This window comes from Sorghum bicolor, chromosome 3 (assembly GCF_000003195.3).
Source record: "Sorghum bicolor cultivar BTx623 chromosome 3, Sorghum_bicolor_NCBIv3, whole genome shotgun sequence".
Taxonomy (NCBI): domain Eukaryota; kingdom Viridiplantae; phylum Streptophyta; class Magnoliopsida; order Poales; family Poaceae; genus Sorghum; species Sorghum bicolor.
This window is the reverse complement of record NC_012872.2, coordinates 61,040,863-61,063,964: the sequence shown is the minus strand read 5'-3', so window position 1 is coordinate 61,063,964 and position 23,102 is coordinate 61,040,863. Positions and strand designations below refer to the sequence as shown.

The 23,102-nt window shown below is 45.8% G+C and overlaps 4 protein-coding genes across 4 annotated transcripts; 2 read left to right on the top strand and 2 right to left on the bottom strand.

Moving 5' to 3' along the window:
* Positions 574–2,308, top strand: LOC8069777 (phospholipase A1-II 5). The gene has a single exon (XM_002458343.2). It carries the CDS (start codon positions 597–599, stop codon positions 2,109–2,111), a length of 1,515 nt encoding a protein of 504 aa, XP_002458388.2. The 5' UTR covers positions 574–596; the 3' UTR covers positions 2,112–2,308.
* LOC8059172 (probable polyamine oxidase 5) lies at positions 2,917–6,110 on the top strand. The gene has a single exon (XM_002458342.2). It carries the CDS (start codon positions 4,236–4,238, stop codon positions 5,781–5,783), a length of 1,548 nt encoding a protein of 515 aa, XP_002458387.1. The 5' UTR covers positions 2,917–4,235; the 3' UTR covers positions 5,784–6,110.
* Positions 8,204–9,283, bottom strand: LOC8059171. The gene has a single exon (XM_002456193.2). It carries the CDS (start codon positions 9,052–9,054, stop codon positions 8,314–8,316), a length of 741 nt encoding a protein of 246 aa, XP_002456238.1. The 5' UTR covers positions 9,055–9,283; the 3' UTR covers positions 8,204–8,313.
* Positions 11,226–16,943, bottom strand: LOC8069776 (WD-40 repeat-containing protein MSI4). The gene is made up of 15 exons (XM_002456192.2): positions 16,700–16,943; positions 15,923–15,986; positions 15,688–15,774; positions 15,167–15,229; positions 14,883–14,948; positions 14,715–14,789; positions 14,559–14,634; positions 13,392–13,590; positions 13,048–13,129; positions 12,549–12,622; positions 12,341–12,452; positions 12,156–12,230; positions 11,956–12,017; positions 11,764–11,863; positions 11,226–11,631 (listed from the first exon to the last, which is right to left on the bottom strand). The coding sequence occupies exons 1-15, from the start codon at positions 16,822–16,824 to the stop codon at positions 11,530–11,532; spliced, it is 1,362 nt and encodes a 453-aa protein (XP_002456237.1). The 5' UTR covers positions 16,825–16,943; the 3' UTR covers positions 11,226–11,529.

Genomic DNA, 23,102 nt, shown 5'->3' with positions numbered 1-23,102 from the left:
TCAGCGTTTCATATAGCATTGCCAAAAAAACACTATTGAATGGCTGACTTCTGCTCGTTGTTCCCCATGTATCTTATTCCCCACGTATCTAGGGCATGGTTAGTTGCTTTCCCGACAGACTTGTCTCACCAAGACATTTTTTAGAGTAAATAGGGCATAGCAACAGTCTTCCCATAAGGCCATCCTTAGTGGGAGTTTCTTGACTCATACATAGTTTAGAAACTGTGCAGAGAGTTACATCTCCATGAAACACTCTCTACTCTAATGAAACTCTTATCATCTCTTTGTCATATCAACATATTTAGGCCTTGTTTAGTACTGGAAAAACGACACTGTAGCACTTTCGTTTCCATTGTCCAATTATAAAATAACTAGGCTTAAAAGATTCGTCTCGCGATTTACAGATAAACTGTGTAATTAGTTTTTATTTTCATCTATATTTAATGCTCCATGTGTGTGCCGTAAGATTCGATGTGACGGAAAATCTTGAAAAGTTTTGGGTTTTTGGAGTGAACTAAACAAGGGCTTAATATCCGTAAAACTCTATTAAAAACTCAATTTAAACTGGCCTAATAAGACCAAAGTCTCACCAAGACATGGATTCCAAGCCCCTTGTATCACAAGCTCTGACCACTCATACACAGCTGATCCTCTTCTCATCGCACTCGCACCACGCGCACACTGCACGCATGGACGCGAGCCAGGGCGTCCTCCTGTCCAGCTCCCTGGTCGGCGGCGCCAAGGGCTCCGCGTCATGGCCGGAGCTGCTCGGCTCCGCGCACTGGGAGGGCCTCCTGGACCCTCTCGACCTCACGCTCCGCCGCCTCATCCTGCTCTGCGGCGACCTCTGCCAGGTCACCTACGACTCCTTCAACTCCGACCCCCACTCCAAGTACTCCGGCAGCTGCCGCTACTCCAGGTCCACGCTCTTCGCTCGCACGCTGTTCCCGGCCGCCGCCGACATCTCCCCGGCCGCGTACCTCTACGCGACCTCCCAGTCGTCGTTCCCGGGCGGCATCATGGTGTTCTCGCTCTCCCGCGAGGCGTGGAGCAAGGAGTCCAACTGGATCGGCTACGTCTCCGTGTCCACGGACGCCGCCGCGGCCGCCACGGGCCAGCGCGTCATCTACGTGGCGTGGCGCGGCACCATCCGGACGCTGGAGTGGGTCGACGTGCTCAAGCCGGAGCTCGTCTCCCCCGACGCCATCCTGCCGGAGGGGGACCCGTCCCGGGGCCAGGCTCGCGTGATGGAGGGGTGGTACCTCATCTACACCTCCAGCGACGAGCGGTCGCCCTTCTCCAGGTACAGCGCGCGGGAGCAGCTGCTCGCCGCGGTGCGCGAGCTGGTGGCCCGGTACAAGGACAAGGACGAGAGCCTCAGCATCGTGTGCACGGGCCACAGCCTCGGCGCGTCGCTGGCCACGCTCTGCGCGTTCGACATCGCGGTGAACGGCGTGTCCAGGGTGGGCGGCGCCGACATCCCCGTCACGGCCATCGTGTTCGGGAGCCCGCAGATCGGGAACCCGGAGTTCAAGAAGAGGTTCGAGGAGCTGCCCAACCTGCGGGCGCTGCACGTCAGGAACACGCCCGACCTGATCCCGCTGTACCCGAGCGGCCTCCTGGGCTACGCCAACGCCGGCGACGTCCTGGCCGTGGACTCCAAGAAGTCGCCGTACGTGAAAGACGACTCCACCAACCTCGGGGACTACCACAACCTGCAGGGCATCCTGCACACGGTGGCGGGCTGGAACGGCAAGGACGGCGAGTTCAAGCTGCAGGTGCAGCGCAGCGTGGCGCTGGTGAACAAGTCGTCCGCCTTCCTCAAGGACGACAACCTCGTGCCGGAGTCATGGTGGGTGGAGCGGAACAAGGGGATGGTCATCGGAGAAACCGGGCTGTGGGAGCTCGAGCCTCCTGCCGAGGAGAACCTTCCCGTACCGCCAGTCGTGACCGGGAACGGGAAGGTCATCGGTGACGATGACGCTGCTGCCACCACTACCACTACCACTGCTACGGCGGCTAGTATGGAGACAAAGACACCGGCGAAGGATAAGAAGGGGCCTGGGACCAAGCTTTTCTCAGCATGCTTTAGAGTTAGAGGGGTCAATTAATCTGTTCGTAATTGAATGGTTGAATGTTTGGAGCACATTTTGGTACTGTTGTACTCTATTTGGTTTGTGTTTTTTATTAATCTTGTTTTGTGAATTGTTAGCAAAGCGCAGCGATGATGATGGTGTAATATGATACTAGTGCTTAATCCTCTGATATAATGCTATTGCTCTGCTGTGCCTGTACTCTTTTTCTGTAACGTACTGATTTGTGCAATTTGTGATGAAATAATGCAGGGTGGTCTCAGGCTCTCAGCCGTTTCCTGATGCTAATCCACGTACCCTTGCAAAAACGGATGCATTTCGCACACTAGTGGATTTGCCAGAGCTAGCTATTCTTCTCGTGATTTTATCCGGTTTTTTATCGCGATTCTTGGAATGTGAAGAAAACATTTGGATGAGGGCATGCTCGTCCCTCGATCTCGCACAAGCACAGGATAGGCCCCTGGTAAACTCACTCACTCACTCGGCCCAGCTTATCACCAACGGCCCGTTGCTGGATGGACCACGCACGCGCCCACACAATTCAATAGACATCGAGGCCCATAAGTTCACCTCGAAATTCAAAAACTTTTCAAAATTTTCCATCACATCAAATCTTGTGGCACATGTATGAAGCACTAAATATAAAATAAAACAAAAACTAATTGCACAGTTTGTCTATAATTTACAAGACGAATCTTTTAAGTCTAGTTAGTTTATGATTGGACAATATTTGGCACAAACAAAACGAAAATGTTACAGTAACAAAATGCGAAATCTTTTCGAAACTAAACAAGGCCTAAATTGTCTTTCTTTGGGGGAAAATAGTACTACTAGACTTTGAACTGGAATAAAAATGCCTGATTTTGAATCCATGAGCGATGGAGAACTCCCAAGTTGCATCAAATTGGAGAGCACTGACGTGTACAATATGTAAACAAACCTATCGACATTAGTCTCTGTACTAATACCAACTTGTACATTAGTACCAGTGGCAGTGTGGCACACTAGCAGACTAGCAGCTACCATCAGATTGTTCATTCATTACTCATTAAGTCATTAGACCTGTTTGTACTAGTAGCACGCAGAATCGTCCAATATAAGAATGCATGCCACCCATTTTTGTAATGACTGTAAGCTTCACAAACGACAATGTCGTCCGTCCTTTGATGCCATGGCAATTCTTGCCGGATGCATGAAAACAGCATCAACAGGCTGAAAGACTATACTGTGTTCGAAGGTCAGTGGTGAATGTGGCATTGGATTCGTTCTCATTCCTTTTTTTTCCCCATTTCTTTTGGCAGAACTGGCATCAGATTCACCCAGGTGAAAGATTACTATGGACCGCATAAAGAGATACAAATCTCCCCAACCTTCTTCATTCGTTTATTAAAGGGAAATATTCATTTTCAATCTTTCACTTGCACATTCTAGCTATGAAATTGGGTATCAGGCACCCTCCAAATATGGAAAACCACACAAAATTGGCATTCTAGCTGGTTTTCAAAGTTGGTTTGCTATTTTTCCAAAATAATAAAATATTCGTTTCATCTCTAAAATTACAAAAGTATGTTATATTAAATAGAAAAAAGTGAAAGCCCATTTGTTTCTAAAAATGTGAAACATCATTAGCCTTTGAACCCTTGACCCTTTCATCATTTAGAAATATAGATTTCATTACCGTGACTTGAGTCTTGGCTTGCCGTCGGTAAGATCCATGATCCACAATTCGAACACGACCGAGAAGCATGAAGCACGGGGAGCGCGTAGGATCATGCAGACGACCGCGACCGAGAGCCACACAAACGGAGAAGCCACCTGTCGCGCACTTGGCCCGTACATGAGGCACGTGCAAACTTGAATATTGTTGCCCGGCGCTGGGTCCGGTAGCGCAGCGAAAAGTGGCAGCTAGCCGGCCCGGTCCTGCCAAGGCAGAAGCAGCGAATCCAGTTGGCACTACTAGCGAAGAAAGCAACGGTTCGCAGATCAGATGGTACGGTGGTGACCGAGAGGCGAGAGCAATGTAACACAACACCTACGGCCTTCCACACGACAGACGCTCGCGCTGTTGTTCGTGTGCGCCAGCACGCGCCCGGCAGGCACCGAGCAGCTGCTCGCCACTGTGTAGCGAGCGATCGAGCGAGGATGGTGGCCAAGAAGCCGCGGGTCGTCGTAGTGGGCGCGGGCGTGGCCGGCCTCACGGCGGCGCACCGGCTGTGCGCCGGAGGCGGGGACAGGTTCGAGGTGACGGTCGTGGAGGCCGGCGCCCGCGCGGGCGGGCGGGTGCTCACGTCCGAGTTCGCGGGCCACCGCGTCGAGATGGGCGCCACGTGGATTCAGGGCATCGACGGGAGCCCCGTGTACGCGCTCGCGCGCGACGCCGGCGCGCTCGCCTGCGACAGGGACGCTCCCCCGTACGAGCGCATGGACGGGTCCCCCGACCGCGTGCTCACGGTCGCCGAGGGCGGCGAGGTGGTCGACGCGGACCGCGTGGCCAGGCCGGTCGAGGAGCTGTACAGGGGCATGATGGAGGCCGCGCGCGCCGGCGAGTCCAGCGGCGGAGGGAGTGTCGAGGAGTACCTGAGGCGCGGCCTCCGAGCGTACCAGGCGGCGCGCCAGGGCGGCAAGGAGCTGGAGGGGATCGAGGACGCGCTGCTCGCCATGCACATCAACCGGGAGCGGACGGACACCTCCGCCGACGAGCTCGGGGACCTCGACCTCGCCGCGGAGGGCGAGTACCGGGACTTCCCAGGCGAGCACGTCACGATCCCCGGCGGGTACTCTCGCGTCGTCGACCGCCTCGTCGCGGCACTCCCGCCGGGCACCGTCCGCCTCGGCCTCCGCCTCCGCCGCCTCGACTGGAGCGACACCCCCGTGCGCCTTCACTTCGCCGAGGATGGCGCGACGACGGCGATCACCGCCGACCACGTCATCCTCACGGTGTCGCTGGGCGTCCTCAAGGCGAGCATCGGCAAGGACGCCCACGCCGCGGGCGGGGTCGCCTTCGACCCACCGCTCCCGCAGTTCAAGCGCGACGCCGTCGCGAGGCTCGGCTTCGGCGTCGTGAACAAGCTGTTCATGGAGCTGGAGGCCGTGCCAGCGGCGAAACCGGAAGGCGACGGAGGTGGCGGCGGCGGCGGCGGCAGCGAACACCCGCTAGCCATGTCTGCGCCACCGGAGTTCCCGTTCCTACACATGGCGTTCCGGGGGCACGTATCGGAGATCCCGTGGTGGATGCGCGGCACCGAGTCGATCTGCCCCGTCCACGGGGGCTCCAGCGTCGCGCTGGCGTGGTTCGCCGGGCGGGAGGCCGAGTACCTCGAGTCGCTCCCCGACGACGAGGTCATCCGCGGGGTCCAGGCCACGATGGACTCCTTCCTCCCGGCCCCGGACCCGCGCGACGGGGCCAAGGCGACGTCACGGTGGAGGGTGAAGCGGATCAAGAGGAGCGGGTGGGCAACGGACCCGCTCTTCCTGGGGTCCTACAGCTACGTGGCCGTCGGGTCCAGCGGCGAGGACCTCGAACGGATGGCCGAGCCGCTGCCACGCGGGTCGAACGTTGGCGGTGCGCCGCCGCTTCGCGTCCTGTTCGCCGGCGAGGCGACGCACCGGACGCACTACTCGACGACGCACGCCGCGTACCTGAGCGGTGTGAGGGAGGCCGAGCGGCTGCTGCAGCACTACGGAAATTAGGTTGCGGACTTGCAGGTGCATTCGCATAATCGCATTGCACTGATGAGTCAAGGCGACGCGTCATATCCTAGGGAATTTTGCTCTGTTTTTCTGCCGTTGCTTTGCTTCAGCTCTAATGGCCTCTCTAGTATGCTTTTTCGCGTGATTCACGTGGCATGGTAGTAGGCTACGCTAGCCATGTATCCTTGCTCTGTGCTAGACTGCTAGGGTATATGCGTTTATATTTTGTGCTATTCTGGAAGTACATGAACCGACCAAAACATGCCTCTTATTGTGAGGCTATTTCTTTCAAAAAAATCAATGAATCTCAAGCATGAATCAAATATATGTAAATATTTATGTTACAGAATAAGAATCATTCATATATTTTATAGTATAGCCTATTTTTATACTTTCTCTATCCCTAAATAACTATTGTTTTTGTCTTTTCGAGAAACAACTTTGATTCAATATATATAAATAATAATATAAATAATAATAATAATATTTATGGTACAAAAATATAGATAGATTGTTGAATTTATTTTTATAATAAAATTATTTGGAGATACAACTATTGCATGTATTTTCGATAAATCTAGTTAGACTTATGGCATGGAAAACAAAGACGACAATTGTTTAGGAACATATAATATTTTTATAAAACTTTGACTTAGTTAAAATCTAGAATGATATTTTTTGAGGTAGTGCAAATTGCAGTTTTAGTGATGTTAGATTTCTCTAGCCTCTGGTGTTTCAATGTGGTATAGTCCTTATAAGCTTGCACATTGTACATGCCAATATGATGCCATTTCGTCATCAGAAAGAGATGTTAAGTGTAATGAGACGTGTTAGTAACGTCACACTTCTTTTAAAAAAAAGTCAAGTTCAGTAACGTCACCGGTCAACATCGTTGTAGGAAGAAAAAAATCTTGTGTCCAGCCATAAGCTTGCACTCCAAGATGGATCTTGTGCATGTTGTATCCGTGTTCCATCTATTGTAGAGGCCATAAGAAGTGTCTTCCCCAAGTTCACATCACCATTATCATTGTTCCTAAGCATATTGAAAGCAACAACATCAGGTAGCAACAAATTCTTACTTATGTCATTGTGTAAACTTAGGATCAAGCTCATCTTGTATTTCACTTTCATGGGCATATCTATAGGCATTGTGTTCTCATCAAGGTTTTCCTATATCATCTTCTTTGTCCCTGTTATTATCGTGATCCTTTTTGTAGCCACCTTAAGAATTGGATTGATCAGACGAAGGATAGAGACCTAGGGCTAACTGATTTTGTTTTTTTTTTTACAATATTAGTGTTCTTTTTTTTGGTTTCCATCTTTCTTTTCTATTGTAACATAAATGTTTATTTGATTGTTACGTATACTATTGATGTATATGTATTTCGTCATCATGATTGTTATCAGCTTGAACTAACTTCCCTATGTCCAAATTTTAACTCCTCCCCTTCAAGCACACGCAGACACAAACTATCGATCGATAAAAAGACACAATCTTTTTTCACATAGTATAACAGGACGTATACAACTCATACACTCTATATCCACACCACCGTCACCACCGAACATGCACACATACATGTATTCTAAGTTTTCTAGAAAAAATAAAAAAGAAGAAGGTGATATACCAGGGTTTGAACCGTGATGTCCAAAGGTACTTTGGCATATCACCTTCTTCTTTTTTACCTTCTTCTTTTTTCTACAAGCTATTGGTGTCCAAAGGTATATCACATTCTTCTTTTTTATTTTATTTTTCTAGAAGCTCCTGGTGTACCTTACTGGCCCTTTTCCGTTTCTCAGCCTAATTGCGACCTTGGACTCTGTTGTCATGGGCCACTTATGTAAAGCCTGCTTTGGTTTTTCAAGATGTGTAAAGATGTCCAGTTCATCGGAATCTTTTTTGGCTGCAAATGAGCATCTGCGGTTGCTTCCACTTGCGGTGGCAAAGCATGGTCGCATATGAATAATCGCTTTTCTTGCAGCAAAGAGAAGAACCGAGCTTTCGCATCGTTTTTGCTGGCAGAAGTATCAAAGAGATCCATCATCAGAGGTCATCAAGAAGCAAATAATCTGCGCTTTAATTTCTCCTCGATCATCATTCATTCAGCATGACAGTTCTAAACTGTGCGATGTTAATAAAAAAAATCTCCATGCTCTTGGATATTTTCCTCCCCACCTTCTGCGAGGTCGAATTGAAAGGTACATAAGACCCAACAGTTAGTTGCACACACAAACGCGAAGCGAGCGTATCTAGAGTTTAACAATATTATTTTAAACCATTGATTTAGCATGAGTGTTTTAATTTTTTTAGATTTATTTTAGAACTTAACAGTATTAATCTTTCTAGCGCCGGCGTGTTAAAAAAAATTGTGACCAGACGTCCTCGAATTCACAATGCAGAACAACAGAAGTCATCATCAGAAGAAAGAAACTGGCAAAAAAAAAAAGTTCCATTGTTATACAACTGTGCTACACCATGCACACTCGACAGCAAACACTATGAAGGCATTGGCCACCGCGCGGGCACACCCTACAAGCCGCGGTTGAGCATCTCCTTGTAGTTGAGCAGCGAGTTGAGCCGCTGCAGCTGCAGCTGCTGCCTGAATTTGTTGATGAAGTCGTCCGCCCTGGCGTCCACGCTCACGGACGCCGCCGCATCCTCCTCTTCTCTTACTACCAAGCCTCTCGGTGCCGGGGCGCGCTCCAGCTTCTTCACCTCCGAGACCGAGGTCGAGTTCTTCACCACCGCATGGTCTTCCTTCTTGTCATTGTTCTTGCGAGCCGGCGGAGGCCTCTTGCTCCTGGCGGGCTCTGACCGGCTCCTGGTGTACTGGGCTTGATCCTGCTTCATCACGCTGCTCGAGTGGGCGGCGGCGGCGGCGGCGGAGTCCTCTGTCGCCGCGGAGAGGTGATGGTTGTACTCGGGCGGGAAGTCGCCGGACCGGAAGCGGTAGAGGCCAAGCGAGCGCAGGCGGTCCATGACGGATGACGTGCGCGCGAGCTGCGGCGGAGGAGCGTACTGATGATGATGATGATGATGTTGAGGCTGGTCGTGGACGTGGCCGCGGTGCTGGTGCTGGTACTGGTAGTGGTGGCCGCCGTCGACATCGTCGCGGTGGCCGTGGCGGCGGCGGTGGGAGCGGGACGTGAGCGCGATGGTGCCGATGACCATGTTGAGCAGGAGGAAGAGCGTCGCCGGGGAGAAGTAGCCGCGGACTAGCGACGACCACGGGCTAGACGACACCGCGAATGCGGGGTCCGCGCCGTCCATGGATGGAACGGGGAAGGGTCTCGATGCGCGAGACGGTGGGCGATCTGTGTAGTGGCCTCTCGGCTCTCGCAGTCGCACAGGTGGTTGCTTGGTGTTGGCAACGGCAATGGCGCGCGGGCCTCTTATACGACGAGGCGAGGGTCACGCGGCGCACGGATCGGGAGGTATTTCCGGGCGCGCGGGGGGCGGTCTTGGGAGACAACAGAGAAGCGAATGCTTGCCAGGAAGGGGAAGCCGATCGAGTCCCGTGTGTCAGTGTGTGTATGCACCTGCACGAGACGAGATGGATCGCCATTTGCCACCTGGCCACCTCCCGTCGTTGGCCGGTAACCGACCATCCACTAGTATTCCTCTGTTCCCGTGTCAGGATGGAGATTCAGATCCCGAAACCAGCTGCGTACCGGATGCGTCGGTGTCCGAGTATGTGTTTCCTGACGCTGCGCCTCACACACAAAAAGGAAAAAAAAAAAAAAGGAAGAAGCAAATGACGCTGCGTGACCAGAAGTCTCCATATAGAAGCGTGTTCGTGACTGGAAGTTGTTTCGAACAAAAGAGAGTTGTTTCAGATTTGAAGGTGTATTTTACCCGCGGCAACCGAGAAGAGTAACGCCGCCACGGTACAGAAGCATATGGATGGATGAGAAGGCGTTTCGCTTCACAGCTTTGGCGCACAGTTACAGTAGTAGACTAGTAGAGTTTGAGCCTGTAAGCATTGTTCGTTGATTTGTTGTGCGAGAAAAATATTGTTGACATATAAGCTCAAACGAGAACAGTAGTAGTGTATAAACGATGTGGAGGTGGATCGGCAAGCGAGCGGACAAAACGTACGCGGGAGGGTGGAGTAGGGCAGTAGGCACATGACGAGCTGACGAGTGAACATATCCACGCGCAAGCGAGGTACCGTCCATATGCCACCCGTTCGAAGATACGACACGTCACATGCTAGTGTTCCTAATTCTGGTGGGCGAGTTCGTCCGAACTAGAGAAGGTCAACCTGACTCAAACCTACATTACTTAGGCCTTGTTTAGTTCACCCTAAAAATCAAAAAGTTTTCAAGATTCTCCGTCACATCGAATATTGTGGCACATGCATAAAACATTAAATATAGACGAAAACAAAAACTAATTACACAGTTTAGCTGTAAATCACGAGACGAATCTTTTAATCCTAGTTAGTCTAGTCTATGATTGGATAATATTTGTCACAAACAAACGAAAGTGCTACGGTACCGAAAACTTTTCACTTTTCGGAACTAAATAAGGCATTACCTGAACTAAGCCCCGGCAAGATACGTGCTCCCATCAGCATATGCACGTGAGCACGTCCATCTTGCCTTCTTCTGAAGGTGGACACTTGGACCTCCACAGTTCGTCCAGTTGGCATTTCTCGTCGTCTGTTCGGCTGCCGTTGTGCTGAGGTCGGAACCAAGCCAGCCAACCAAGGCAGGTCAATACTTCGTTAACGGTAATAACGCTTTCTAGTAAGGATAAATCCCGTCAACACATGAACCAAACAGCATACGCACATGCATGTCGGTTTTCTCTCGTTCCGATGTAGGAATTTGTCCAAACTGAAACTCTTCTAGTGCCGTCGATCAACTTGTTCCAACAGAACGATGGCACTGGAATGAATAATGATGAATCAACGCGATACCCATTGTTTTTATTTCATCCCCAAAAAGAATACAATTCTAATTTTATCTTAAATCAACGCAAACCATTGTAAGTTCATTATATTCATCAGGAAATGCAATTCTGACTAAATTTATCAAAGAAAATACTAATATTTGTGGTACCAAAACAATTATCACTAAATTCATCGTAGAAATATATTTTTAAACTATATCCATGAATCAAATGAAGATTATAATTTTCTATTAGACGAATGCAAGGAATATCGACATGTTTGGTTGTGCTGCTTTACAGCTGTTGCAGCGGACCAGGCCCTTTGTTCTTTCTGGGGCACAGCTAATACAAATGCAAAGCCAATGATAGGTAAAACTACCACTACGCTACAACTCTACGGTGTTTAGGGAGCACAGGTGAGCTGCCTAGGCGCATCGAACCTATACAGCCAGAGCAAACACCATGGAGAACAAAGCTGAAATGCACGCAGACAATCGGCCTTCGACCGAACGATATGCCTAAGACCATAAACCCACACTCACAAGAAGCCAGCAAAACACTCATCAGATCCAATACACAAATCTGGAACAATTGTTGACAATATCCGGCAAATATCCCAATAGTTGGCCTACAGACTAGACATCCAGCTGTGATGTGTTTGCGGACATACTAATTTAGTCATACAACAGGTTTAACACAAGCTCACAAAGGCACGAGCCCCTCAAGGGTACAGCTCTAGGAGCATCAGAGGACATATCCAATGTCAATTGGGGCCATACTTATGGCCACGAAACTAAATCACCTACTCAGAGTTTTCACAGGATTGAATTCCGCAGATAACCACATGACTCAAGTCCTTGGAGCACAGCTGGCCAAGTGAGCCTTGAAATTCTCCAGTTCTGTAAGAACTTCATCCTCAGGGCGGTAGATCAAATCACTCATGCGCCATATCTGCACAAACAAAACAATAAGAATAGAAGGCAATGATTAGTAGATTTTGTAACTCCAATTAACTATGAAAATACAAATTGATATTTCTCTTATAAAATCACTTGTTTGCAATATTGCAAGAAAGAGATGTACCTGCAGTGTTCCGCCTCCACCAGTGCTCTCACCATCATCAGATACACTGACAATTGTCCAAGGATCTGACGAATTCCAGTGGAAGTCTACAATCTTATCCCTGCCAAGATGTACAGCATGAATTATGAAATGCATGGTAAAAACAGAAGCATACAAAGGGTTAGTTTTGCATCTGAGACAAAGACAGCAAACCTATGACCAGCATGCTGGAAGAAAAGCCCAGCTGGGACATTAGTATTTTTCTTAGTCCCAACCTGCCATTACAAAAACTTATATTAGTCAGGCCAGAGAAGTACATGAGAAATCACAGGCAACTGAACCCAATCACCTTCACCGATAATTGTGCATGTTTCCTTCAGAAAAAGATTAGTTCAGTTTATACGAGTGGTTACCTTCTCATGATCCCACACGTTTAAGAAACCATCTTCCGCAGAACTTCCAAAAACAGATGCTCTGTCAGGTGACCACTGCAATCCAAAAGACTAGAATTATGACAAAAAGGTATCCAAAAACATCATAGGCGGCAACCATATCTGCATAAAGAGAACATAATAGCAAAAATATTATCTTGACATGCCTGAACACAAAGAACAGCAGCTTTATGGCCCTCAAATTTATGAATTGGAGAACTAGCTCCTCCCGAACCCAGCTTACGACGATCCCACATTCGGACAGAGTTATCGGCAGAACTGGAATATCAATTCATTATTTAAATATGTAAGGAATTGATGGAAATGGAAAAAAAATCACAAATTATGTTGAATTAAGCCTTAATGCCATCATACCCAGTTAAGATATAGTTAACGTCAAGGGGATTCCAATCAACACAATGAACATCTCCACTGTGAGCTTTCTCAACCTGGAAATAAAGAATAAATAACTTTTAACATTATAGTTCATACTGAATGTAAAACTTCCACATCCTGAGAAAGGAGATCAAAAGGTACACCATAAAAAAAAACTGTTTGGAAGAAGTTTTTTTTTTAAAAAAAAACAGAACAAAATATTGTTGACCAGAACCAACAAATCTCTCAATTTTTCAACACATTATATCCATTGGGCTGATGAAATGAATAACTATTCCAGAAAACAGAATTAGAAGCAGAAGTATCATGCAACAGGTAAATAATTCCATGTTAGTCACAATGGTCTCATTAAAAGCCAAAGGCGTCACCTCTTTGCTTGAAGCTATGTTATTACAAAAGAAGGCATATTGCATTCATGCACTCAACTTCGGTCAAAAACATACTTGATCCAATTAGTTGCGGAACAGAAGAACGTCACCTTAACAGCTGGGCCAGTGCCAGTTCGAGCATCCCACAGAATAAGACAAGCATCATCACCCACACTACAAAACTCCTGCGCACTACATCCCCCAAAAGAAAAGAAAAGGGTATTAATAAAAATGAAAATAAGGCATATTCACAAAGAAGACCACTGATCCTAGTTTAATTGACAAAAACAGCATTAAACAAAAAGAAATGTTTTAATAATGAACATTTGAACAATTGGATGATGATGACGACGATGATGATCACAAAGAAATGTTTATATTTATATATGCGCTAATATTTTTGAGTCCATCCATTGTTTTGAAGGCAACCAGAAAAATATATAACACTTTTTACCTGGAAGGGCAGAACTGAACATCTTCAACAGTGCTGTCATGTCCGTGGAATATACCTCTAGGATCAACTTTAGGGCTCTCCTTTTCAGTTGCAGATTTACCAGACTGCTTGCTGCCAGATGCTCCAGGAGAAGACGAGGAATCCCCAAGGGCAGATATGTGGTCTTGGATGCTCCACAAGACAACAGATTTGTCCTTTCCTATTTAAGTTAACAAAACACAGGTTATCATATCAAAGCACAATAATCAATAGATTTCGAAAAAGGACTGCCATTTTCATAGGATCTGTATAGCTGGAAAACAGAACTGCGCAGTCCCAAAAGTTTTTCATGCAAATCATCTTAGGTCTAAACTGAGCTTAACCACATGGTTATTACATAGGCTGATATGGTGTGCTGACAACTAAGGTTCAATTCTAATTTTTTTTCCATGTGACTTAAAGTTGACATGCTATCTATCATTCTATCAGATAGCTAAATCAGGATCGAACCTGCTCACAATTGCATGCACTGGTTTCCATGAAATCAAAAGTTGAGTTCACAAGTCTGGGAGGGGCCCAAGCAACACAATTGCATAATCTCAATAAAAAAATCAAACACAAACGTGAGTTCAGGAACATTTATTACTTGTTTGGAGACAAATAATTCAATCATTAACTGTTATGACAAATCTAGTCTAATATAATAAGATAACTAACACTTGAGAGCACCATAAAGAACAACCTCATGGCACAAGATCTTAATCTTAAATAACAGAGCTACCTTCAGTCCCAACAAAGTGCCACAGTGTACATAGACAGTATCCAACTCTCAATAACAAATTTGACTCAATTTCTATTCGAAAAGAGAACATAGTCAATTGGAGTTAAAAAGACGCTGCTGCACAGATTTAGGCATAAAATGGGTTGAGACAAATGACAAATCCTAGGGAACAAGATTGACTAATGACTAACTAAATGCAACAGGTAGCAGAACATATACATTTTTGTGAAGAAAGATACACATCCTAAGGGTAAGGACACTTGCCAATAAAGGAACATATTTCCATTCGACCAGACTTAATTTGAAGCTATGGCTTGCGCTTGAGACGTCCAAACAAACTAGATAAATAGTTGACTCCCAAAAGAGGAGTAGGAAAAGACAAACATACAAGATGAAAATAGGCTAACCTCCTGATAGGACATATGGTTCTGCTGGGCACATAGCAAGCGCAAATTCCGCATTTTCCTTATGTCCCGTTAATATCTGACAGACAGTAGATGCTAGTAAGCCATCTGCCAAAAAAAGAGTACATCTAGCACATAGAACTAAACAATGAATCGTACCAGATCAGGGCGAGATTCAGAAGCTCCTAGGACGGCATGTCTATTTGGCTGTGCTTCAACATCCCAAATAAGTACCTGAATGACAATGGGTAAAAGGTTGACACCCATAAAATTGCAACCCATTATGCCTCACAAGAATTAGACAGCAGTATAAAGGTCTGTACATACATCTGGACTGTCAGTGTGAGTGGCTATGATCTTACTGTTCTGTGGAAGCTCCCTGATTCTGTTAACCTGTTTGCAAGGTAAAGACACAAATGCATCAACCATCTGGTTTAACAAAACATACAAAGCATCGTATAACTACAATTCAAATATGAAAGCAAGCTGAGGAACAAGGTTGAGAAGCCAATACACAGTGGCCACATTGTAGGATCTGCATGAGCAACATGTAAAAAGTAGACTAATAAAAAAAATTAAAAAGGCCAATTTCAATATAAAATAACACTTACTTCACCAGGATGAACTATGGTCTTGTACTTCTTAACAAAAGGTGATCGTGCTTCCTCGTTAAACTGCAAAAGGAATGTAGATATCTAGTGAGCACTATTGTACAGCATTTACTTTGAAATGCAGAAAAGGCCAATGTAAATAGAGCAGTTAAGGTGGGTTTATATGTTTTGAAAGAGTGACATCTAAATATGGGTGGGTTTATGACCATTTTTCCCCTTTGACCTTAGATCTCCATAGTCCGTGTGTAGTGGTTGTATCCAGATGTATAAAAAATACAGGACAAATGAGTTGACATAAAGGCACAAGCCATGAAAATCCATATGATGCGTTCTTAGATATGGAACCATTTTAGTGCAGTTTAGACATAACTCTGACTGGAAAAAGTCTTAAGTTTCTGATTATGTTGAGATGAGAACTGGAATCAAAGATCAAAGAAACACCACAAGACATGCAGCTAAATTTAATGCATTTCTGCTTTCTCCAAACACAATTGTAATCAATGCAACAAACAATAACTAACCTGCGAGATATGTTCAGCAGCTGCAACCCGTGGCTTCACAACTTCACAGTTTGCGATAACTAGAGTATTAGGCACACTCCCATCCGTCTGAAACCATAGCACAAAAGCAACTCCAGAGTTAGCTAGCTCCAATAATGATAGCATGCATACTCATCAGCAAATAAAAACCTAAGCATCGATAGCATTTGCTTCTTCAAACTGATATAAAATAATATATGCTTGCAGATGCACTTGCCTGCTCAGATAGGTAAAGGCGTTGACGATTCTTGTAGGTAGCTTTCTCAAACTGTGGCCCCCACCTGTTACCCAACAACCAGATATCAGTATCATTAGTTGCAGAGTCACATGGAGGAGGGGGCAAGCATATTACAAAAAGCAGTTAATGTGCAATGTGCAAATATTTATCATTAGTTTCAAATTATTTTGTGAGATAACAGAATGCTGCACAAGCACAAATCTGATACACTCATGCACATAAGGTGCATGACCAAAATCATGTCCCCACTATAATCAATAGGAAGTAATCATATGAAGGCAAAAAAAAAAGGACATGTACCAATCCACTAACCATCAAACCATAAGATTTGTTTGGAAAGAATTTGGTACATTACGAATTTTCAGGGATTTTGTTCGAATTGAACAAGTCCCCGCAGCAAATAATAAGTTAATAAAACATGAACACAACTTCTACCCCCTCAAACTGTCAAACAGTGACCCGCCAAAACCCACCCACCCATAAACCCTAGCATCACAAAACGCTAATCCACCATCCAGGCTCATCATTCCCGCCCCTTCCCACGCCATTCCCACCAAGGCACCAACCATGGGACAGATCTAGAGTGACCGCAAGTACAACCCCGGATCAAAACCCTAGACACAAACCACGCCCTACTCCATCTCACCCCCATCAAAACCCTAATCCAGCAGGAATCTTCAGGGAAACGGTGGCTACGGGCACGAAACGACCGAAAGGGCGAGCCGGAAGGAGGTGCGTTGGGCAGAGGAAGTTTACCGGCAGGAGAGGGATGGCCAGACGAGGTTGTGGTTAGCAAACCAGTCGTAGAGGACGGGGATGAGCGACTTCCACTGCGCGTAGCGCTCGTCCACCGCCGCCCTGGAGCCGCTTCTCTCCTTCATCTCCGACAACGAAGGTCGACGCCGGCGACTGCTCCGCACCTCTCACTCCCTCGGCACGCTCGCTCGCTGCTACTGCGAGAGCGTGCTGGGCGCTTGTGGGGAGTCCTTGCGTAGCGAGCAGAGAGAGGAGCAGAGATCCAATGTTCGGACGAGCGGAGCGGAGCGGGGGCTGTCTGGGCTGGGCCGAGTACTGTTGGGCCGGCAGTCACAGAGGCTAAGAGAGTATTTTGTGGGCTGCTGTAAGTTGGGCTGGACCGTGGACCTTCTAATAGCCTGTGATTCCTTTTTAAATAAAAAAATAAAAAGAAAGAAAGAAATCTTCCTTGTTTTTTTTCTTTTTTTCCCTTCTCTGATTAAAAGCATTTCTATTCCTTCAATTCCACTTGTGTTTTTATATAAAAAAAACACCCTAAATGTTATTATATTCATGTTTCAAGAGGTATTATATTGTGAAAACTGAGACTTTGGGTGCGTTTTCCGAGCTGCTCTTGATTGCTTATATGTTTTTTTTTAATTGAGAATGTATTATACGTGTAAAATATGTATGACGATACAGACGAAATTGGCGGCCCCACTCAATCTGCCAAGGCGGCTCTGGTTGTCTGCATCATGGAGACTTGATGGGTGATTGTGAAGTACTACTTATTTAACTTGAGCTCCTCGTGTTTCTTCATAACGTGCAATCAAATCGAATACGTACGTACGAGTTTATAGGTTTGCAAGTGTAGCAATATGATAAGTACGTACTAGTAGGAGTAGCTATGAAGTCAAAGGAAATGTAGTTAGGGGGTAGCTGAATTTTTCAAAGGACGAGTTGGTTCGGCATATGTCGATTCTCGATTTTGAATAATCACTCGCACGGAAACGGCATCACGATCTCTGATGGGGACGTTAAGCACTGACTTCCGTTAATTCCTTCGCGTGTTCAGACCGCTTTGCGCTAAGGCCTTGTTTACTTTAAAAAAAGTTTTGCAAAATTTTTCAGATTTCCCGTCACATCGAATCTTTAGACGCATGCATAGAGTATTAAATATAGACGAAAATAAAAACTAATTACACAGTTTGGTCGAAATTGACGAGACGAATCTTTTAAGCCTAATTAGTCCATAATTAGACAATATTTGTCGAATACAAACGAAAGTGCTACATTGTCGATTTTCTAAAAAATTTTGGAACTAAACAAGGCCTAAAATAAGAGTTTGGAATATGTCGGCTATTCCCCATTTGGTCCAGCCGCTTATTCCTGGACATCCTGGCTACTACTCTCTTTTTCAGAAATCAGGAAAAAAAAATAAAGTCAATTGCTTCTCCTCACCATATATTAGTTTAGCGTTCTTTTCATAATCCATACTTATCCACAAGGCTGTGGAAAGATCAGCAGCACTAGTAGTACAGCTTTAGCTTGTGCAAGAGAAACATGGAAGGCTGCTGCTTGGCCCTGGCACTGTTGCATCGGGACCGACCGACCCGGGCGATGGGAGCACAGCGGCCAGCCTGATCTGGGAATCTCTGACCCGTAGATGGGGGGGCATTGAACCGCGGAATCAATGGTCCATCCTAGGATCCGGCCCCGCCCCGGACCGCACGGTCACGACTCGATCGAGACGGCCGACATATACACCAGGGCAGGCACAGCCGCACAGGCGGCAGATCGGAGCCGTGGGGGCCGCAGCGTCACGTTCTCGTGGGCGGTGGTGGGCTCGTGGCCACGGGAAACAACAGCGACGCCGACCGCTCCTTCCACGCTTCAGGCCATTTCGGTTTCAGGTTCCCGCTCATGCGCGCAACATGGATGATGGATCTATCGTCGTCGACGGTCGATCGGAGGCTCGGAGCACTGTTGTCCTTGTCGTCCCCTTCCCTTTGTTTCGTGGGAACGCAGGAGGAGGACGAGTGGACACGATTCACGTGGCAACGGCTATATATCTGACGGCTAGTGATCGTGCGAATCCGCGTCCACGAAGTTTAAATTTTACAAGATTCACCGTCACATCAAATCTTTAGACGTATGCATAAAATATTAAATATAGATAAAAATAAAAACTAATTGCACAGTTTGGTTGGAATTGACGAGACGAATCTTTTAAGTCTAGTTAGTCCATAATTGAACAATATTTATCAAATACAAACGAAAGTGCTACTATTTCTATTTTGCAAATTTTTTTGGAAGTAAACAAGGCCTTTATCCATCGGGTTACTTATATCCGCACACAGGAAAATACTTCTATACCTATATATGCGTGGGTAAATTTTATTGTAACTCGCACCTAATAACATACTCAAGAATTACATGTAAATATCAGGAACTCACACGCAAAAAAATCATTCTAAACCTCTAGCAAGTTATAAACTAACATTCATATAGTAACATCAAATTCATATGCATACTATGGGCATGTTTGGTTTTCCTTGCAAAATTTTAGCTAGTTAAAATTATTTTAGCTACTCTTGGGTGACTAATGGAACTAAACTATTTTAGCCCTTTTAGTCAATATGTTTGAAACTTTAGCTACTAAAGTGACTAAAGTTTAGCTGGCTAAAATTTAGCAAGGGGGAACCAAACAAGACCTATGAGGGTTTAATTGAATTTGGGCCAAATTCATAAGTTATATAGATTAAAATGACAAGGATGGCTGATTATTTTGATGGGTGTTTTTTTATCCGCGGGTAGGTAGGTATGGGTAATATATACTTACATCCATATCGTCATACATGTATAGGATTTTGCACAATAATATATCTATAGATAAGAAATTCATTCCATATCTATTTTTTATCGGATAAAATTCATCGAATTTCGAGTACCGCTGCCATCTCGAGACTCTAGCGCCACTTGCAGTGAAATCTGGGGCGAAAGCGAGACTCCACTGGACCGTTGATCAAGCTGCGGCGATTTGCGCTTATCCATCTCCTCGTCACCTTCCATCCTGATCTTCCCGCGGCTCCGTCCACCGGCACCGCCCATGTCGTCACGCGTCAACCCGCTCGTCCGTTCCCAACCGCTCGTGCCGTTGCTGGAAGGTCTCGTCGTTACGATATGACACGCAGGATCCGAGCCGAGCGTCGTCTTGGCCGTTTCCCCGGTGCGGCAGCCGGCAGGTCAAAAGGCCGCGGCCTAACTGCGGCGACGCAAGCTACCGGGGCGCGCGGCGCACGGCGCGGGTCGCTCTCGCTTGTCACCGGGGAGGACTTGAGGTGGGCACCGAGAATTGGTTCTCGCTTCCCTGGGTCGGTCGTCGCCTCGTCGGGGTCGATCGGTTTGGGTGGGTGTGCTGGCTTTTCTACGCCGTTTTGACGAGGCTGACGCGAGTTGGTTATGGTGCATGGGATATCGGCATGGATAAGCTTTGCTACTGCCTTGCCATGCGAACCTGTGTCGTGTTGGCGATGCAGTCTGCTTCATCTGGAGCACAAGCTTTGGTTTTGGACATTTTGGGGAATGGGAACCGGCCGTAGACTACATATGGAGTGGAGTATGGACGAGCATTGAAAAAAAGGACGAGGACATATTCTCCAGAGACGAAGCCAGAAAAAAATTTAGGAGGGACTGAACAAAAGTTCTACATCAATTTAACTCTACTATTACTCATCGTAAATATAGATTAAGGATAAAACTCACAAAATATATCTAAAAAATAAAGTGTTCAGCCCACCCTACCTATAAATTTATGTATAAAATTAGAAGAAGAGCACTAAAAATTCCACTAGGCCAGCAGCGGTGGGGGGCTGGAGCCCCCCTAGCCCCACTGCTGGCTTCGTCACTGATATTCTCTGCTCTTGCTTTCAAACAAACATGTATCACGCGTGCCATAAATAAAGTATACTAAAGCTCTATAAAACTCTGCTTACTCTTTCTGATGCTTGGTTGGCAGTTGCTTTGCCTTTTGTTTGCCTATCATATCACCAATATATGGATCTGTCATGCACATGAAAGTGTGCCACCCTGGAGCGCAGTGCGCGAGTACATCTACTTCTACTGTTTCTTCTTCTTCTTCTTCTTCTTCTTCTTCTTCTTCTTCTTCTTCTTCTTTGTGAACCGTGATTGTACAAGGCTCAAAACTCAAAATAACATGTGGATAAATACATAATGATTTGATAAGAACGAATCGAGTATCTACTACACACCTGGATTCTAGGAGTACAAGGTTATACCTTTTCGCCCGCCACCACTAGTCCACTACCGCCGCCTCTCCTCAGAGCTTATCGCACTTCAACAGCTTCGACTTAACTAGTCAAAAAAAAAACAGCTTCGACTTCGAATTCTAAACTTAATGTTTTGCCGAAGTGTTAAAGCTGTGTCGCCACCCCTAGTTAAAATAATAAATAAAAAGGCAAATACCAATCAGCGCGGAAACACTACTAGTGTTGGTGAACTTTTCACAATGTATGAGTATGATTCTCGCTTTGAACTTCGGAATTCTATGTTTGAGTCTAATTGTGCTAGCTCCTATGTGAAACTAGAAAGAAAACTTCAACTTGGGAGGGCCGGCTTTCTCTGATTACCGTCAGATACAACAAAGTATGAAAGTGTCCACCACATGCAAGGCACTTCGACCACAGCCGGTTTTGCTTCATTTTTTTTGCTTGTTTGCCCAGCACGGAAATTTAAGAATAGACAATTTGTGCTGTGGGGTGCTTTATCATTGGATCAACTGATGGGGCGTTCTGCTTTCGAAAATGCTCAACGCATCGGACCGCATTACGGGTGCCTTTTTATGTGCCCCCGTTTTGCTTTGAGCATATATATAACAGCAGAGCACACATTATATCGGCGAGACGTAGCATGACATCAAGCTGTGTACGATCGAGTAATGAGTGTATTTGATTTGGTCTCAGTTGTTGCCAACCCTGAGCGATCCAACACATCAGACCATGCCACTCGCCATATTATAGTTAATTAGCCAGTACTCTCGCTCTGTATGTTTTTTTACGTGTCGTATTAGGTTTATCATAAAACAAACATTTATATTTGTAACCATCAATTTTAAGATATCCACATATGAAAAGTATCTGTTACAGTAAATCTAAAACATAACTGTTATGTTATTGATATGTACAACATTTTTAAAATTAATGATCAAAGTTAGTAATGTCTGACTTAGGATAAACTTGATATGACATGTAAAAGAAATACATGGTGTAGCTTTTGTTTTTGTGTGTTCACTTTTGTGGGCAAAAAGTTCAGTGTGATAGTGATAGCTTATATGTACTTGATTGATAGGCTCGAGAAGAAGCTTATTTGTGAAGCAATAGTAGGTAGCACCTCTGCCTCTAATAGATGGTCTCTGTTAATCAAAATTTCCAAGTAACAACGCCTCTAATAATAAATCATAGAAAAGAAAAAAAGCCCGTTGGAGAGCCTAACAAATTCATCACACCCAAAAGTCAGAGCCCCTTTACTTTCCTCCTTCACGCCTCATTCTTGGGGTCAACTCATGCACCGACTTTTGTTTTTTTTCCATTTTTCTACCAATGCTTATATGAATGTTCATTCTTCCTCTCAACTATGCATTGTCTCTACCGTGCGCCGCAGGCCTCAAAGCTAGTGTTTGCCGTTGTCCCTCCCTTACAAATCCTTTCCACTTGTCTTGGCAGATTGAGGAGGCTAGGCAGAATCCAAGCTTTGGCTGTAGAGCCCAACAACCCTTGCACGTCGTCCTCGATGCTAGTTCATTAGAGCTCAACCTTCCTAGTTCTGGTTCACTCGATCTTGTTGTCCCATTGTCGCCATCCTATCCTTCAACACTTGAGCATTCATCCTGGTGCCCCCCTGTCTAAGGTTGAGCTTGGCCTACGATGCTCTTTGGCTCGAGTTCGGTCTCCTAGATAACTTCTTGCCTTTGCTTGGCCTAAGGAAGACAAAAAGTATGGTCTTTGATTCGTAAATTATTGTCGAAGTTAAGTCTAGAAAATACTCCCCCTGTTCTTATTTATATATTGTTTTGGCATTTCTGAATATACAATTTTTATTATGTATCTAGACATATAGTACGTTACAAATATTTAGATTATGTTTGTTTAAATTAAGGTTCCTCCTCATCGTATTGGAGTTTAGCTCGTTCCTAAGAAATTTAAATCCTCATGTGAACTTGGTCGCCTCTAACTTGAAATATTTTTGTCAAGTGAGACCACTGTTAAAACAAATTCTACGTCCTCTTTAAAATGCGGGAAATTGGTGAATCATACGCTCTTATTATTATAAAAAAATTGAACCGGCTCTTATGGGGAATTCATGCGTCCCAAAATAGACCCTAAATCATCATCTAATAAAACACTCA

What these genes read in the sequence shown, in the direction of transcription:
- LOC8059172 (XM_002458342.2), top strand. Translation starts at nt 4,236, where the DNA reads ATGGTGGCCAAGAAGCCGCGGGTCGTCGTAGTGGGCGCGGGCGTGGCC.
- LOC8069776 (XM_002456192.2), bottom strand. Translation starts at nt 16,824, where the DNA reads ATGAAGGAGAGAAGCGGCTCCAGGGCGGCGGTGGACGAGCGCTACGCG. An exon ending in TGGCCATCCCTCTCCTGCCG is followed by an intron (nt 15,987 to 16,699) that starts GTAAACTTCCTC and finishes GTTGGGTAACAG; the next exon opens with GTGGGGGCCACAGTTTGAGA. An exon ending in GCACTGGCCCAGCTGTTAAG is followed by an intron (nt 12,623 to 13,047) that starts GTGACGTTCTTC and finishes CTTTATTTCCAG; the next exon opens with GTTGAGAAAGCTCACAGTGG.
- LOC8059171 (XM_002456193.2), bottom strand. Translation starts at nt 9,054, where the DNA reads ATGGACGGCGCGGACCCCGCATTCGCGGTGTCGTCTAGCCCGTGGTCG.
- LOC8069777 (XM_002458343.2), top strand. Translation starts at nt 597, where the DNA reads ATGGATTCCAAGCCCCTTGTATCACAAGCTCTGACCACTCATACACAG.